Source organism: Vanellus vanellus, assembly GCF_965231255.1.
Source record: "Vanellus vanellus genome assembly, chromosome: 1".
Classification (NCBI taxonomy): Eukaryota; Metazoa; Chordata; class Aves; order Charadriiformes; family Charadriidae; genus Vanellus; species Vanellus vanellus.
This window is the reverse complement of record NC_138905.1, coordinates 126353186-126368007: the sequence shown is the minus strand read 5'-3', so window position 1 is coordinate 126368007 and position 14822 is coordinate 126353186. Positions and strand designations below refer to the sequence as shown.

The 14822-nt window shown below is 39.6% G+C and overlaps 1 protein-coding gene across 1 annotated transcript; it reads left to right on the top strand.

Moving 5' to 3' along the window:
- The first annotated feature begins 394 nt into the window (after positions 1-394).
- On the top strand, positions 395-13455 carry ATP6AP2 (ATPase H+ transporting accessory protein 2). Its single transcript, XM_082498691.1, has 9 exons — positions 395-558; positions 2990-3120; positions 5453-5581; positions 7966-8061; positions 8260-8397; positions 8740-8793; positions 10193-10342; positions 11410-11526; positions 12353-13455. The coding sequence occupies exons 1-9, from the start codon at positions 486-488 to the stop codon at positions 12545-12547; spliced, it is 1083 nt and encodes a 360-aa protein (XP_082354817.1). The 5' UTR covers positions 395-485; the 3' UTR covers positions 12548-13455.
- Positions 13456-14822: the final 1367 nt, after the last annotated feature.

The following is a 14822-nucleotide window of genomic DNA, read 5'->3' as shown; positions in this document are numbered from 1 at the left end:
CCGAACGCCACCGCGGTGGTGCTAAGGAGCGGTGGGAGGGGCAAGGCCCCGATCCCTCGCACTTCGATTGGTCAGATCAGCCGTCAACTCACTCCGGCGAGGCTCCGCCTTCTCACCTCTCCCCTCTGAATTTACGGTTCGAAGAGGAAAATGGTGCAGAGATCTCTCGCGATCCGATTGGCCAAGCGGAAACGCCACTCAAATTAAGACTCCGCCCTCCCGGCGGGACAGCTTCTCACCTGACCGGTCAGCCCCGTGACAGGGTGGGGGTGGACTTCACTGGTGAATGGTCAGTTCCGTCAGTCACTCTTGCAGAGCCCCGCCCCACCGCCCTGAATCTCACCTGCAGATTGGCTGCGGTGGTTGTCCGTCAGCACCGCCCGGTGGGCGGGGCGGTCGGGGTATCTGTTCGACGGACGGTGCGGGCCGCCCCGGCGTTTTCCTGGCGGTGTCTTGCAGCGCGGCGGCCGGTAGCGGCGGTGGACATGGAGCGGGGCGGTGGGGCTCCCTGGGCCCTGGAGGTGACGGTGCTGCTGCTGACATCGGCTTGCCTCGCCGGTGAGCGAAGCGGGGTCGAGCCAGCCTGGGGGAGCGTTGGCCTGGCCAGCTGCCTCAGGGGGGGAGGGAGGGGCTGCGGAGGGACGTTGCGGGGGAAGGGGCGGCCGCGCGTGCTTCAGCGGGCTCAGCCGCAACGGTGGGAGAGGGGCGTGCGAACGATTGGGGGGGGGCGGGGGGGCGCGAGCCTTGCGGGGTGGGTGGGGTGACACAGGATCGGTGGTGTTTGTGTGTAAATACACATTGTGTTGTTACCTTGGACATATTTTCCTGTTCTGCCGAACGGCTTTTGCTGTCGCTTGGGGGGGGTGTCTGTCATTGGGCGGTGAGTCGGGCTTGTCATAGCCCTTCAGGCTGCCAGGCCCCGTCAGTAGCTTTCAGTCAGTAATGCACCTCAGTCCGGGCTCACAGAGGCTTTTGATGAGCCGAAGTTCTCCTGAGGTACAGCTTCGGTAAGGTAGAAGTTTAAGTTTTGCGTAGGTGGGTGGATAGCAGTACGCAGGATGAATTGCGTCTCGGAATTTACTCTCTAGACATCATGGAATACGTGGCCCAGTGGGGTGTCGTGGTCAAGCAGTTACAGCGTGGCTGAGGAGGAGGTTTGTGTTCCCAAGTTCAAATTCGGTTTTTGCCTGTTGAGGCCTTGAACAAGCCTAGCAAGGCAAATTTGGTAAAAAAAGGGTGGTGCTGTAATTTTATCTGCCTAAGCAGCCTTGTCCCAAGTAAGCCAACTTGTCATAAATGACAAGATGTGCGATTGTCTTATAGCCTTGTGAAAAATTAAAGCAACACGAAATCCTACAGACTGAGCAAAAATGTTTGTAGCAGTTTGTAAATTCCTTCCTAAGCAAATTAGTCTGGAAGCATTTCTGTTCTTCCAAATATGGGTTGATACAGCGTTAAAATTGATAGCAGGCCATCCAATGAACACATATCAATTTAAAACAAAAAAAGCTTGAATCTGCTCCCCATATGTTTGTTGGTTGGGCCCATTTCCTACCTTTTGGCACCCTTCCCTGACTTGTGTCTCAGTCCTTTGTTCCTTCAGTATGTTTATCATAATATAGCTCAGGTTTACTGTCAACATTTGTATGCGTGATCATGATCCAGGCTTTAAAACAGCATCTTCAAGGTCAGATTGGCTAAATTAATGTTAGGGAAGATTATAACTGCACAACACATCAGTTTACTATTGCATTGTTTTTGTAAATAGCCTTTAGTTTTGCAGATGCCCTGGGAAACTATTTTATATAGCTGCTTGAATCGGTAACAAATTTTCAGTAATCATATGAGTAAATACTTCTTTTTTTTTTTGTTGTTGTATTTTTTTTTTTAGAGGGTTATCTTATTCATTTAATTTTGGAGTATGTAGTCAGACTGGTATATAATTAGAACTTAGGTGGCCTGCAAATATTTATTGTTTTCCTACTTGATTTTTTCGAGTCTTGTATGAGATTAGTTTTCTTGTAGAAACATACAAAGATTGCTCATTGGGGGGGATATGTCTGAAGTTTTGCATTATGCATGTTACTGCTTATAGGCACTAAATGCATTTTAAAATTTATTTAGGTAATTGTGCACACAGTATTGCAGTTATGCTTAAGTGACTTAAAAATAGGAAGTTAGACTGAAGTAAGCCCATCTCTTATTTCATGGAGTGCTCTCTGACTTTATTATGTAATAAATTACTGTCATCATAATACAGATTAGAAATAATGCTTTTAGTCAACTTTGCTATTCAAGGTAATGGGGAAGAGAGGGAAGGGGAAGTGAAAATCCAACATGAGAAGTATTACAGATTGTGGCTTCACACCATCGGCTTAGGTCCAGTACTGCATCTGAGGAAGAAAAACATCTCACAATGCCACGTGGTTGAGAAGGCAGAGCAGAGATACCAGAGCTGTTCTGCAGAAGCCAGATTGTTCCTGGCAGTGCTCTGTTTAAGCCAGCACTGACTCTGCTGATCCTCCTGGCTCTGGGTTCAGGGGCTCAGGCTGTTGTCTGCATGAAAAGAGGTGTTATGCCAAGCAGTCCTGGAAGCAAACAGAGCCGTGTTGGTGCATAGCTGCTTGTGAGCTAATAGGATTTTGGAGTCTGCGTGTCTCTACTGAGAGTTAGCTTTCCCAGGTCTGAACTGGAACACCGGTCACAACCTGCTAGTGAGTATGCAGAAGTGTACTGTGCTGTTGCTTGAATAATTGCCCTACTTTTGTTAATGTGGATTTGTCCATCCTTAGTCATTGCTGTATAGAAACCTTATTTTTGTATTCCAGAGCATTAAAACAATCGGTTCTCACATGTAACACAATCGGTGTTACATAAATTGATAGGTATGAGAGGGAGGAATAAGGAATATTACTAAGCTCTAATACACTTTTTCTGTGATGCAAGAGAAAGATTGAAAATTCTGACAGCTTTTTTTGTTTGTTTTTAGGTGTATGCGGTGATGAATTTAGCGTCTTACGATCGCCTCAGTCAGTTGTTTTTCGAGATGGAAGTTGGCCCATTCCTGGCGAGCGGATCCCAGATGTAGCTGCATTATCCATGGGCTTTTCTGTTGAAGAAGTATGTTTCAAGTCTTGATTTTGAAATACCTCTAAACCGACAGACCTGATCATTTAGCGTGCAAATCTTCCTGTCATGTGCTGGAATATATAAAATGTCATCCTTTTTGCCATGAGGAATGAATGACTTGTCAGAATGTGGTTTCCAAGCACAGAGCTATATCAGTCATATGAGCAGCAAAAGGCTGTGCTAGCTGGCTAATTTGAATCATCAGCTACAGAAGGAAACAAGCCTGTGGAGTCTTTACGGTGATGTTCTTCAGTTCCTCTGAGACCCAACTACATGCTGTATCCCCCATCTGTAGTCACGTACTGAGAATCTGTGGAAACCACTGTCGTTTCTTGCCTACAAGCTCGATCTGTAGGGCTTTGCTCTTGGGTACTGTGAAGACTATGAGAAATGGATGGCTAGGCAGGCATTTTGTCAGGTCAGCAACCTTGTCTGCTGAGCATAGTTAATAAGAACAAATAAACCAAAGAGTTAGGAAGTAATCCAAAGACTTGAAAACCTAATTTGTTGTAGAGTTTCCCAAATTAGGTGTTTGAACATAGCTTTAGTGATGTTTAAAGTGGGGCTCGTGAGTAGGAGCCCTTGGATTGAGTCCATCTTGCCTACTGAATTTTTTGCTGGGCTTCAGCAGGGATGAGTGACTGTTGAAACAGTATGTGAAAGCTTAATTGCCAGGCATCTCTAGCAGTGTCTTTGTGTGGCCAGGTACTTAAAGCTACCAGCTGGGATATTCTTACAACCCTGGTGAGGAAGGCCAGTTCCCATTTCTTCCATACTGCAGCTAAGCAAGAAGTCTGATAACTCTGGTTTGAATGCAGGTCCATTTAGCCTGTGTTTTGGAATTTGTCTGAAAATATCTTGCTGTCAGTTAATTATGCTTTTTTGTCATTAACTGAGTAACAGAAATTTTTATGAATAGTACTCCTAAGAAGTATACTTTGATTATTTTATCGAGTAAATATATCAGATGGTTTTGTGTGCATTGCATGTAAAGACACCCAGCAAAACAGCGCGTTTGGGCCCATTTAGACACTAGGCTTTTGGCATACTGGTCATCTGGAGGTATAACATGGTTATCATGGAAAAAGGTGTTTACGTATTCTTTCTGTGCTTTTGCCAAAGTTTGGAATTCATTTGCTGTGATGGATACGCAGCATCCTTTAAAAATAGTTCTCTGTTAGTGTTATCTCAAATCCTAGAAGCAGGCAGGGAAGGAGGTGTTTAAATTACTCTATTCAGTTAAGCCCTGAAACTGAAAGTTATCAGTGTTGTCACTAAGGCAGAGATCACTGTGTAGGCAGCTTCCAACCCTGGTATGGCGAACACTGCAGGACCTAAACACTCATTTTGCTGTTTACATCAAGGCTGTAGTCTAGGAACGTAAACTGACAGTGCAGTAGGTACGCTGTAGAGAATTTAGAATTCTTACTGCATTACATTGGGGATTCTCAAAACCAGTCATTCAGTATTCCTCTCTTGCTAAGGCAAGATAAAACTGAACCCCTTTTTCATCCTTGATGATGCTTTAAAAGGTTTTTATTTTGTTTCTTTGAGGTAATACAGATCATAATGTCAATGGCGTTTAATTCTAAAATCCAAATAAATTGCTTTCATAAACTTATGTAAGCAGTTATGTCTTTTACACAGTGGAGAAATCTGTTTGAATTCATTCCAAATAGATGAATTTATCTTTTGTGCATGAATAAACCAGCCAGGTAGCTTTTACTGTGCTCTTACTGATACAAAACTGTAAGCTTCTATGCAATCTTTTTGTGTTTTTATGCAAATGTGTAAGTTTTAGATTAGTAGGCTGTTGGTATGATTGACATTCTCTTCTCTCTTCCCCCCATTTCTTTCTGGTACTGAAAATATCAAGATGTTAGTGTTTTAAGGTGCCTGAACCTGTTTCTGTGGTGTTTTGCAAAAGGGTTGGATTTTTTTTGTTTGTTTTGTTTGTGTTTTGTTTTGGTGGCTTTTTTTAAATTCAGCCTTTACTTATTAAATACAGACTATGATATTTCTAATTTAATTATGGGAAATAATTATTGATATATCTGATATGTATAATGCTTTCTCAGTGTAGACTTTGCTATGAAGTTACTTGTAGCTTTTAAACTACGAGTTTCTTCATGGTTAACTTAAGACAGCATTATTCAAGATGAAAGCATTCTAGTATTAACTTACTTTGCCATGAAATTTCCAGTATGCTGTCCTGCACAGAGATATTAACAAGATAGTGAGGCATTTTGCTGTAATGGTAGGGGAGGGCTCCTCTCTTCCTGTGAAATATTTTTTTTGTTTGTTTTTTACTATTTTGTAATAGGACCTTTCCTGGCCTGGGCTTGCAGTGGGTGACCTGTTTCACAGACCACGAGCTACTGTGCTGGTAACAGTGAAGGGAGTAGACAAGCTGGCATTGCCTGTGAAAGGGGTTTCTTACCCTATTGAGAATGTGAGTATCCGCGTTTGGAACTGTTGTGTGACTTCTGTGACTCTTGTGATCTAATGAGAAGTACATGACTCTCTACCGTAGCCCTTGACATTTACTTATTTTTTACTTCACTTGAAGTTCGCATACCCCACTAGAATGATGGATCAGGCTATATAGGTAAATAATCCAGTCACACTCCTGTACAAGGTGAGGGACCTTTAAGATCACCCAGGGCCTCCTGTGTTGAGTTCAGTAACTTGTTTGACCAATGCATGTTCTTCTTGAAAGGCATCTAGTTTTAATATGTTTGTACCAAGAAGCAGAGAATCTACGACTTCCCATGTTAATTTCTTGATTCGTAGTCAGAATCATTAACTTCTACTTTTTTTGCTTCAGCTGAGTGTGTGTGATAGCATTTTATATGATGATGATTCTTTGATACTGTATTGCCCTCTAAGCAGTCTTTGAGTTTTCCTCAAGTACTTGACTGTGAAATACAGCACTTTGAGACACAATTCAATTAGACTGTATCAGAAAGCAAACAACAAACAACATTACATTTACCTGTCACTGTCTGTCTTTGCTGAGACTCTTTTCTCACACTTGTCATAGGAAGACAGAAGCATTTAGGTTGGAAAGGACCTCTTGAAATCATCTAGTCCAACCCCGTGAACAAGCAGGGTCAGACTGTCCAGAACTGTGTCCAGTCGGGTTATGAGTGTCTCCACAGATGGAGACTCCGCAACCTCTCTGGGCAACCTGTGCTAGTATTTGACCACTCTTACAGTAAAAAAATGTTTTCTTGTGTTAAGATAGAAGTTCCTGTTTTTAAATTTATGCTCATTGTCTCTTCTTCTGTCATATGATTTAGTCCACATACGTCTTAACAGGAACATAGTAACTTACAAAATATTGGTAACTGTACAGTATCTACTCCTCATTTATAAATACATTGTCTGCTTTAATCCATTTTGCTGTAGCATTGGACTAGTTCTTTGTGTTGAGCTGTTTGTGCAGTATGAACCCACAGCCCTTTTCAAATAAGTTGTTTTTCAGGTTATCGCTAGTTAGTTAATTCTGCTTCTGCCTATCTTGGAAAGCTTTGTCTTGCACTAGTTTGCCATGCATTTTGGCTCTGTGCAACTGCTGTGCTCCTGTTAAGAATTATTATTTATTTTATTATTTCAGTCAAACTGTGGAATCATCAGTACCAGTGTTGTATACTGTTTTGTTTAATATTGACACCCTGTTGCACACCCCAAGGTGAGGTGATGATTTCCCTATGAAATCACTGTTACAGGTATTGGGCAGGCTTTAAATTTGTTTTAAAATATCAGTGTTTAATTGGACTGTTATGTGGCTTTAAACTGAGCTCAGGTCAAATTCAGCTTGACACAGATCTGCTTTCACATCAGCTTTCAAGCACAGCTCACTGGTTCAGGCACAGTTATGTGTTGGCACTGCTGAAATGGTATCTGGACCAAAACTGATTTAGGATTGTCTGCACCTGACTGTGTAGGCATTGCTAAGTTGTGGAAACCTTAAATATACTTGAAGTCTTCAGTTGTATTTGCACTTGTAAATCTGATAAAGTTCTGATGTGTACAGAATGCATATTTTCTTTATTTCCTATTAACAGGAATGAATATTCCTAAGCTTTAATTGGTTCAGTTAACTGCTGCCGTGGCTTCAGATGAGCTGCCCCAAATATATGCTGGCAAAGTACTGGTTCTCCATGAGACTGAGTCCATGTTCAGACTGCTGGGTACAAATTAACCTAGCCTACAGGCTTACTAAAATTTATTAGAAAAATATTTTTATGCTCTTTTACTGGTGAATGGAAATGTGCCACTCTGCTTCTTTTTAAATGAACCCGGAAGTAAGTGGTTACAAAAACTCACAGTTTTATTAGCTTTCCAGTAGTGGCACTGTACCATGCTAGGATTTATTTTATTCTTAGTAATTTTTTATATGGCTTTTTTTTTGGTGTTTCAGCAGTTGGTCTTTCTACTGGTATGTTTTCATTCATCAGTTTTCTGTGGTTCGTAACTTTGCATTTGCACTAAGATTGGTTTCCCTGTTTGTATTGCTTCTGTATTTGTTGGTCTTGCTTTACTGATAAACAACGCTATACTCTTAGCTTAAGTAAGCCTCTTAATTACACAATCATGGCCCCCTGGAGTTCTTAAAACATATTGCGTCTACCATATATACAAAGAAATTGTCTGTTCATAGATACACAGTTTTGATTTGTGGATTGGCTCCTATTATTTGTTATTATCACTTTGGAAATAGTCATAGAGATTGTCCTATTTTTTCCAGAATTCTGTAGTTCAGCACATTATTTCCTTTTATATCATTAGGCCCTGTTTTACCCAAAAATCTAACTAGACTTTGTCTTCTAGGCTGTTCCTTTCAGTCTTGACAGTGTTGCGAATGCTATTCATACTTTGTTCTCTGAGGAAACCCCTGTGGTCTTGCAGCTGGCCCCCAGTGAGGAAGTGAGTATTGCTTCACTTCTGATTCCAGATGTTTTAAATAGTAAACCTCTCTCCACTTGTGTGGCTGGAGCAAAACCAATTAATTATATGAAATATTTTGCATTGGAGAGAGATTGCAAGTATAATTGATTAATAACGTGTGACTGGAAAAACTAAAAACTAACCTCTCTTGTTATTAAACAATGGCTATTCCTGCAGAGAGTGTACATGGTGGGCAAGGCAAACTCCGTATTTGAAGATCTTTCTGTCACACTGCGCCAACTGCGAAACCGCTTATTCCAGGACAACTCCATTCTCAGCTCTCTTCCTCTGAACTCCCTCAGCAGAAACAATGAGGTAAAAACTTTAATCAGTGGGAACTTTTACGATTTTTTTTTTTTTTTAGTTAGCTTGTGCTTGTTCTTAGTTAGCTTGTGCTTTTCCTCCTTCCCCTTCCCCCACCATACTTTACCTAGGAGAGTCCACTCTAATTTTTTCTAACCGAATTTTAGGAACTAAGTTTTAAGGTTTTTTGTAATAACTTTATTGAAAGAGTCATTTCCTTCTAGTATGTTCTGATGCTGTAACAGGCATAACCTGATATAAAATACTGTAACTTGCAACATAATTATTAGACTTCCCTTACTTTGGTTTCATCAAAGAAAATGCCTGTCTCTTTCTTTCTGCCTCTTCCCCCAGGTTGACTTGCTCTTTCTGTCAGAACTACAAGTCCTGCATGATATTGCAAGCCTGGTAAGGTTTTTTGAAACACTGTCCCCATCTTGTGTCACAAACTTGAGAGATCTCCTTTAAAGGTAAAGGAGCCCTAGCCAGGATACTTGGCAACCAGTGATATATATTCAAGTGTGTCATCAGTTGGTTGCATCAGTTTAAATAGTTCATTCTCAAGCTATTTGTATCAGCCCTGTCACTGGCATAAGAAAATGAGAACCTTAATCATCTGCAGTTTCTTTTGTATTGTGCTTGGTGAGAACAGGGGTAATTCTGAGCTGCTCTTTCTCCATGCTCAGACACAGGAAGTACTCAACGAAGAATTTGCTGGGGCGTTCCTTGTTTTCTTACCTGAGAAGTATAATGGTAGTTCAGAACGTGTTCTTTGCCCTGTCCACCATTTTACTTTAACATATCACCATAACGTTTTATCTACAAAGACTACAGTGACTTTGTAGCGTGAATAATGATGGTGATATCAATGTTCCAATGGAGGGGTGAGCTTTTAATTCTTATGATCTTTTTACTAAGAAGCTACTGTCTTGTTTGTTGCTGTGGTTTAGGTTTTGTTTTGGGGTTTTTGGGCCATGGGTTGTTGGTTTGTTTTTTTTTTTTTTTTTCCTTTAAGCTGCTGCCCTCAGCTACTTAAAAGTGAAGGAAACAGTCATGAAAAAGTCTGTAAGTTCACGTTAGGTGAAGGGCAAGTGGAGAGAAATAGGGCTCTTGAGAAAATGATGTAGAACAACTTGTTTTTGTCTTGCAGACTAGAAATGCTGTAGTTAAAGTAGATGGGAAGATAGGAATTCTTACTTTCAGGGACTGTTCTTTTGTGCAGGCAAATGAATGTCAGTGCTGCAGCTTCACACCTGTGGAAGTGCAAGAGTATCACTACTGTCCTTTGAGATAATTTGGGTTATATTGGTTGGATTTTATGACAATGGAGTCATATTCCTTAAGTAAACTACTTTTGTACATGGGCAACAGCACAGTAGAAGTTGCAGCCTGCTCAGTTTTGCAAGAGCCAGCTTCAGTGAAGGGAATAGTAGTATCCAAGTACTGTAGTTACATATTTTTTTTTTTTCTCCAAGTTTTATTTTTACAGGAGTTACAGAACAAGGATTCTGATGTGAATAAGTATAATGTTTCTTTTTAGTAGAGCTTTATATTCCATGTATGTACCATCATGTTAGGAATAGATGCTACATGATGATCATCTGCTTTCTTCTGTAGAATAAGAAAAGAAACAATTGTGGACATCTTCTAGTTAAGTTAGCAAGAAATTCAACTTCCTAATCAATATGGAATATGACTGTGGAAAGTGAGGCTGGATTAGTCCCAGCAAACTGATTTTATGAAATGTGTTTTTTAAAGTAACCTGTGTATGAATTAATTTCTTTCTGCCCTCAATGGTGTGCCAAAGCTGTCTCGACACAAGCACTTAGCCAAAGATCACTCTCCAGACCTGTATTCTTTGGAATTGGCTGGTTTGGAAGAGGTTGGAAAACGATATGGGGAAGACTCTCAGCAGTTCAAGGATGCTTCTCACATTCTTGTAGACTCTTTGCAAAAGGTATACTTTCTACCTAATAAACAAAACTCACAGGAATACTAAGGAAACATTTTTTTGTGTTAAATACAAGGGAGTTAGTTTATTGACTGTCTGCTTTGAATTGCCACTTCATTAGTGATGGCTTGACTGATGCTTGTTTTTGTTGTTTTGTTTTTAAAATGCAGTTGTTCAGTTATAAAATTGAATGAATTTGTCACTCTGAAAAGCGTTGACATGATTCTACAATGTGTTAGATATTCTGCGTAAAGGAGTAGGAATATATTGAAACCATATATCAACATGACTCAATATGTTTGTTTTTCCTAAATAAATATCTTGCATTTAAACCCACCAGTATGTCTCTCAAAAACTGACTTACAGAAATGCGGAAATATCTTTATCCCAGGGTACAGTGGTTAGTTTCCTCTTGCCCACGAAGCTGTATAAATCTAAATTTCCAAGCCTCTGAAATAACTGCTGTTCATCTATCAATAAGATCAAGAAAGTAATTCTTTAGCAGGTCTTACGTAATCGTTAGATAAAATCTTAAAGGCCAGTCACTTTTGAGAGTTTCAAAAGCATGATGGAAAAGTGTTAAAATGAATTTGCTAAGCCAAATAACTGTTTTGTCTAAACATTGCTCTTTGGCCTCTTTGCAGTTAAGCAAACATATTTAAATACTAGACATGTTAGTCTTTGGACCAGATTAAAATATTCAAGTTCATAATTCCCCAGTGGAAGGCTGAGAACCTAAATATTTTGTTGAAACTGACAGACATACAATTGGGAAGCTATACCGTGGTGGGCCTTTTGTAAAAGGGATGAAAGAATTAGTTTCAGGCCAGAAAGCAGTCATAAGCTACTGTCTGCTGAACAGTGGTTGAGGGGTTTTAAAGAGATGTTGTAACCCAGGTGAAAGTTGGCACTGTCCTAGCGGAATTCTAAAATAGTGTAAAGTTTTAGAAATTTCCATAAGCTTCTTATTCCTGAAGCTGACATCTTACGGTTTAGTACATCTTGCTAACAAACCTCTACTTAATTTCTGGCTACAGTGTAGGTTTTAAATTAAGTTGGTTTTGCTTTTTCAGTTTGCAGATGAGATGTTTAATCTGTATAGTGGGAATGCAGTAGTAGAAGTGGTGGCGGTAAAGACATTTAATTCTCCCCTCACGAGGAAGACCCGCTCCATTCTCCAGTCTTCACAGGTAGTAGATGCACATTTTTCTATGTATCATGTATTAAAAGTGATCCAAACCACATCACTTCTTCACTTGACTGTAACTTTTTTAAGGGACTACAATACTGACTATGATTTAGGCATGGGTGTGAAGAGGTCAGCTTACCTGTCTTGATCTTCACTTAATCACGTAGTAATTTAGGCTGAAGAGGGCCTCTGGAGGTCATCTAGTCCAACCTACTGTTCAAAGCAGGATTCATTTAGGAGTTAGATCAGGCTGCTTTTTCAGCCAAGTTCTTGAAGAGTCCATGACTGGAAGTCCCACAGCCCCTCTGGACAGCTTGTTCCAAAGTCTTGTTAGAATTTGCATTTCTGCCATTTTCTCCCCAGTACAGTAGTGCATGCAAGTCTTGCCTCCTGGGTGAGGAAAAAATTGTTTTCCTTGACTTGCTGCCTACACTCTGGATGTAGCCCAGGGTGCAGTTGTCCCATGTCATTTCAGGCGCACACTGGTGACTCCTGTTAACCTTGTGCACCAGGACCTCTGGGTTCCTCTCTGCAGAGCTGCTGCCCAGCTGGTCAGTCCCCAGCCTGTGCTGTCACATGGGATTATGTGTCCCAGGTGCAGGGCTTTGTTTGTCCTAACTGAATTTCATGAGGCTCCTGTCAGCCCGTTTCTTTGGATTCCATTAATGTCAGTCACATAACCACTTTTGCATTTTATGCCCTAGCACCAGAATTGTCTAGACAAAAGTGGCATCTCTCCTATTCAGATTGTTCAGATTTTCTATGTACACAGAATGTGTTTTGTACGCAAGCTAACTTTAAAGTAATACACATTTTCTTTATTGCAGAGCAAGACAGAAAATCCATATAACCTTGCCTATCCATACAACTACAACTACTCTGTAATCTTCAACATTATTCTGTGGATGATGATAGGTCTTGCTTTAGCTGTGATAGTTATCTCCTACAACCTCTGGAACATGGATCCTGGGTATGACAGCATTATTTATAGGATGACAAATCAGAAGATAAGAATGGATTGAACTGCACTGTATTTTGGCGCAAGGAAATGATGAAGAGTAAGGTCTCCTTTAAAATGAGTGGAAAACAAATATTCTGACATGGTTAATTGTGGAATTTTTTTAAAGGTGTATTTATTTCTAAGTATTTTTTTCCCTCTCAAGCCTATTTTAAATGTTAGTAGTAGCACCAGATGAGATTTAGAAATTGAAATCTGCCTGTTTAAAAAAAAAAAAAAAGAACAATTCCCAAAGTAGCTGTTATTAAAGTAACATCATTCCATTTTTTTATCATGTAACATGAGTTTTTTGAAATGCCCTGTACTGCCTGTGACTGTGTGCAAAACAGATGAATTGAAATTATGATAGCAACATGTTGTTTGAAACTTTTACACTGGAAGATTAGAAATTATAGCTAAATCGTTGTGTTGTATATTATGAACCAGTTGTAAATGTTTGATGTAAATATTTATAATGGCTATATGTAACTTCAGAGAGGATAGAAACTATTCTTTAGTAAAATACTAAATACAGAAATATTTCTACAAGGCTACGATTCTAGTGGCACAAATGGCATTTTGATCTCATGTTGATGGCTCAGATGTGAGCTGTAGACAGAAGGATCCTTTACCTAGAACTTCAATGATTTGGAGGTAAATGACACTAGTGTGGCTGGTCTATACAGTGGAGAGTCTATAAATATTGAGGTAGCACCAGTCTGATCATGGTGTGATGTCACGTACAGTTGAAAGTTCCTACTATGATGCTTCATATTCCTTCCATTTGTGTTGATGTTATTATAAAAAAAAAAATCAGTTCTTTTTGATGATGAGTGGAAGTGGACCAACACTTGATTTAAATATACCTGGATTATAGTCCTGCTTCAACTATTCAATAAAACAAAAAAATACATTGAAGAACAACTGTTCTTTATTTGTGGCTTCATAGGTGTGGCTACTTCTACTTAGTATTGGCTCAGCTAATAGAGTAGGTGCTGGCAGCCTCATATTTGTGACAGTGGGCCTAAGTCTATAAAAGTTTAGTTTTAACTGTCTTTCAAAAGCAAATGTTGGAAGATCGCCTTGCATGGATTAATTTTCCTAAACCAAATAGTGAGTATAGTTAAAAAAAGCAGTTAATCTCTGGTTTGAATCTTTTTTTTTTTTTTTAAGAACTACCTATTTTTCAGAAACTCATTTGCTCTTGTGATAAAAAGAATTCTTCCAGACTACAGCAACGTGAATGGAAACTACTTTTTTCATCTTGTTATCCTCTACTGTGCTTAACTTTCCTTATTGTTAGGAGAGATTTTTTTCTACTCCCAGAAAAGATCTGCTTATTGAATTAATTTCCCTCATTTATTGGGAATGTCAGATTTGGAGGGGTTGAAGTTGTTCGTGTCTTGGAGATCCTGGAGAACTCTTCATGTTGAATTATATAACATACTGAAGCTTTTCCCAAGTCCAGGAAATCCAGTTTAGTATATGTTACAATCATTTGAAATTACTTTTCATGGAACTTAATCTGGGTGATTAAGATCAATAGATAGAAGAGTTGCACTACCAGTTTCTCTGACAAGAATGTGTAATCTCATTATTGAACATTCTGTAACACACTTGCAGTGTTTCTATGAGAATCAAATCTGTCTGGTGAAGCCGTGCAACTTTATTATGACAGCAATTAAAAAACAGCTCTATCATCCAGTTTGGTAGGCAGAACCCTAATGTTTTAAGTAAGCTGTTACGTGATAGTCTATATGTTATTTTAAATTTTTGACTGTTTTGAATTCACTTAATATGGAAGACAATACCCCAGAACTTCAGCAGGAAGCATGATCTAGGGTACGGAAGGGGGTAGTACATTAATAGTGGAATCTTTCCAACTAAACTGTACCTTAAAAAAATTACGTATGTGGCAGGAGGAAGAATGACCGCTGTCAGTTTACTGTCAGATTGCAGGGACCAGTTTACAATGAAAGGTTAACAAACACAAAGGTAAAGCAAAGGTAAATGCTCTGGAAATACTTAGAAGCTTACGTGGTTTTCAGCTGTCTTGGACATAAAGCAGTTGAAATGGAGTAAGCCACTTTACAGGATTCTGCTTGTCCTAAACAATACCAAGAGGTTTAAAATGTTAAAATACTCTTTAAATAACAGTGCTGCAATAGGTTCCTTGATATTTTAAATCACTCTTTGAAACTTTTAATTGCTGATTCATAGTTGTTAAGTCTTTTTATATCAATTCCTGTATTCCTTGAGGAGATGCTTAAGCTCCATTTCTAAGACTTAATGCATGAGCT

What these genes read in the sequence shown, in the direction of transcription:
- ATP6AP2 (XM_082498691.1), top strand. Translation starts at nt 486, where the DNA reads ATGGAGCGGGGCGGTGGGGCTCCCTGGGCCCTGGAGGTGACGGTGCTG. An exon ending in TGGGCTTTTCTGTTGAAGAA is followed by an intron (nt 3,121 to 5,452) that starts GTATGTTTCAAG and finishes ATTTTGTAATAG; the next exon opens with GACCTTTCCTGGCCTGGGCT. An exon ending in TGCATGATATTGCAAGCCTG is followed by an intron (nt 8,794 to 10,192) that starts GTAAGGTTTTTT and finishes GGTGTGCCAAAG; the next exon opens with CTGTCTCGACACAAGCACTT.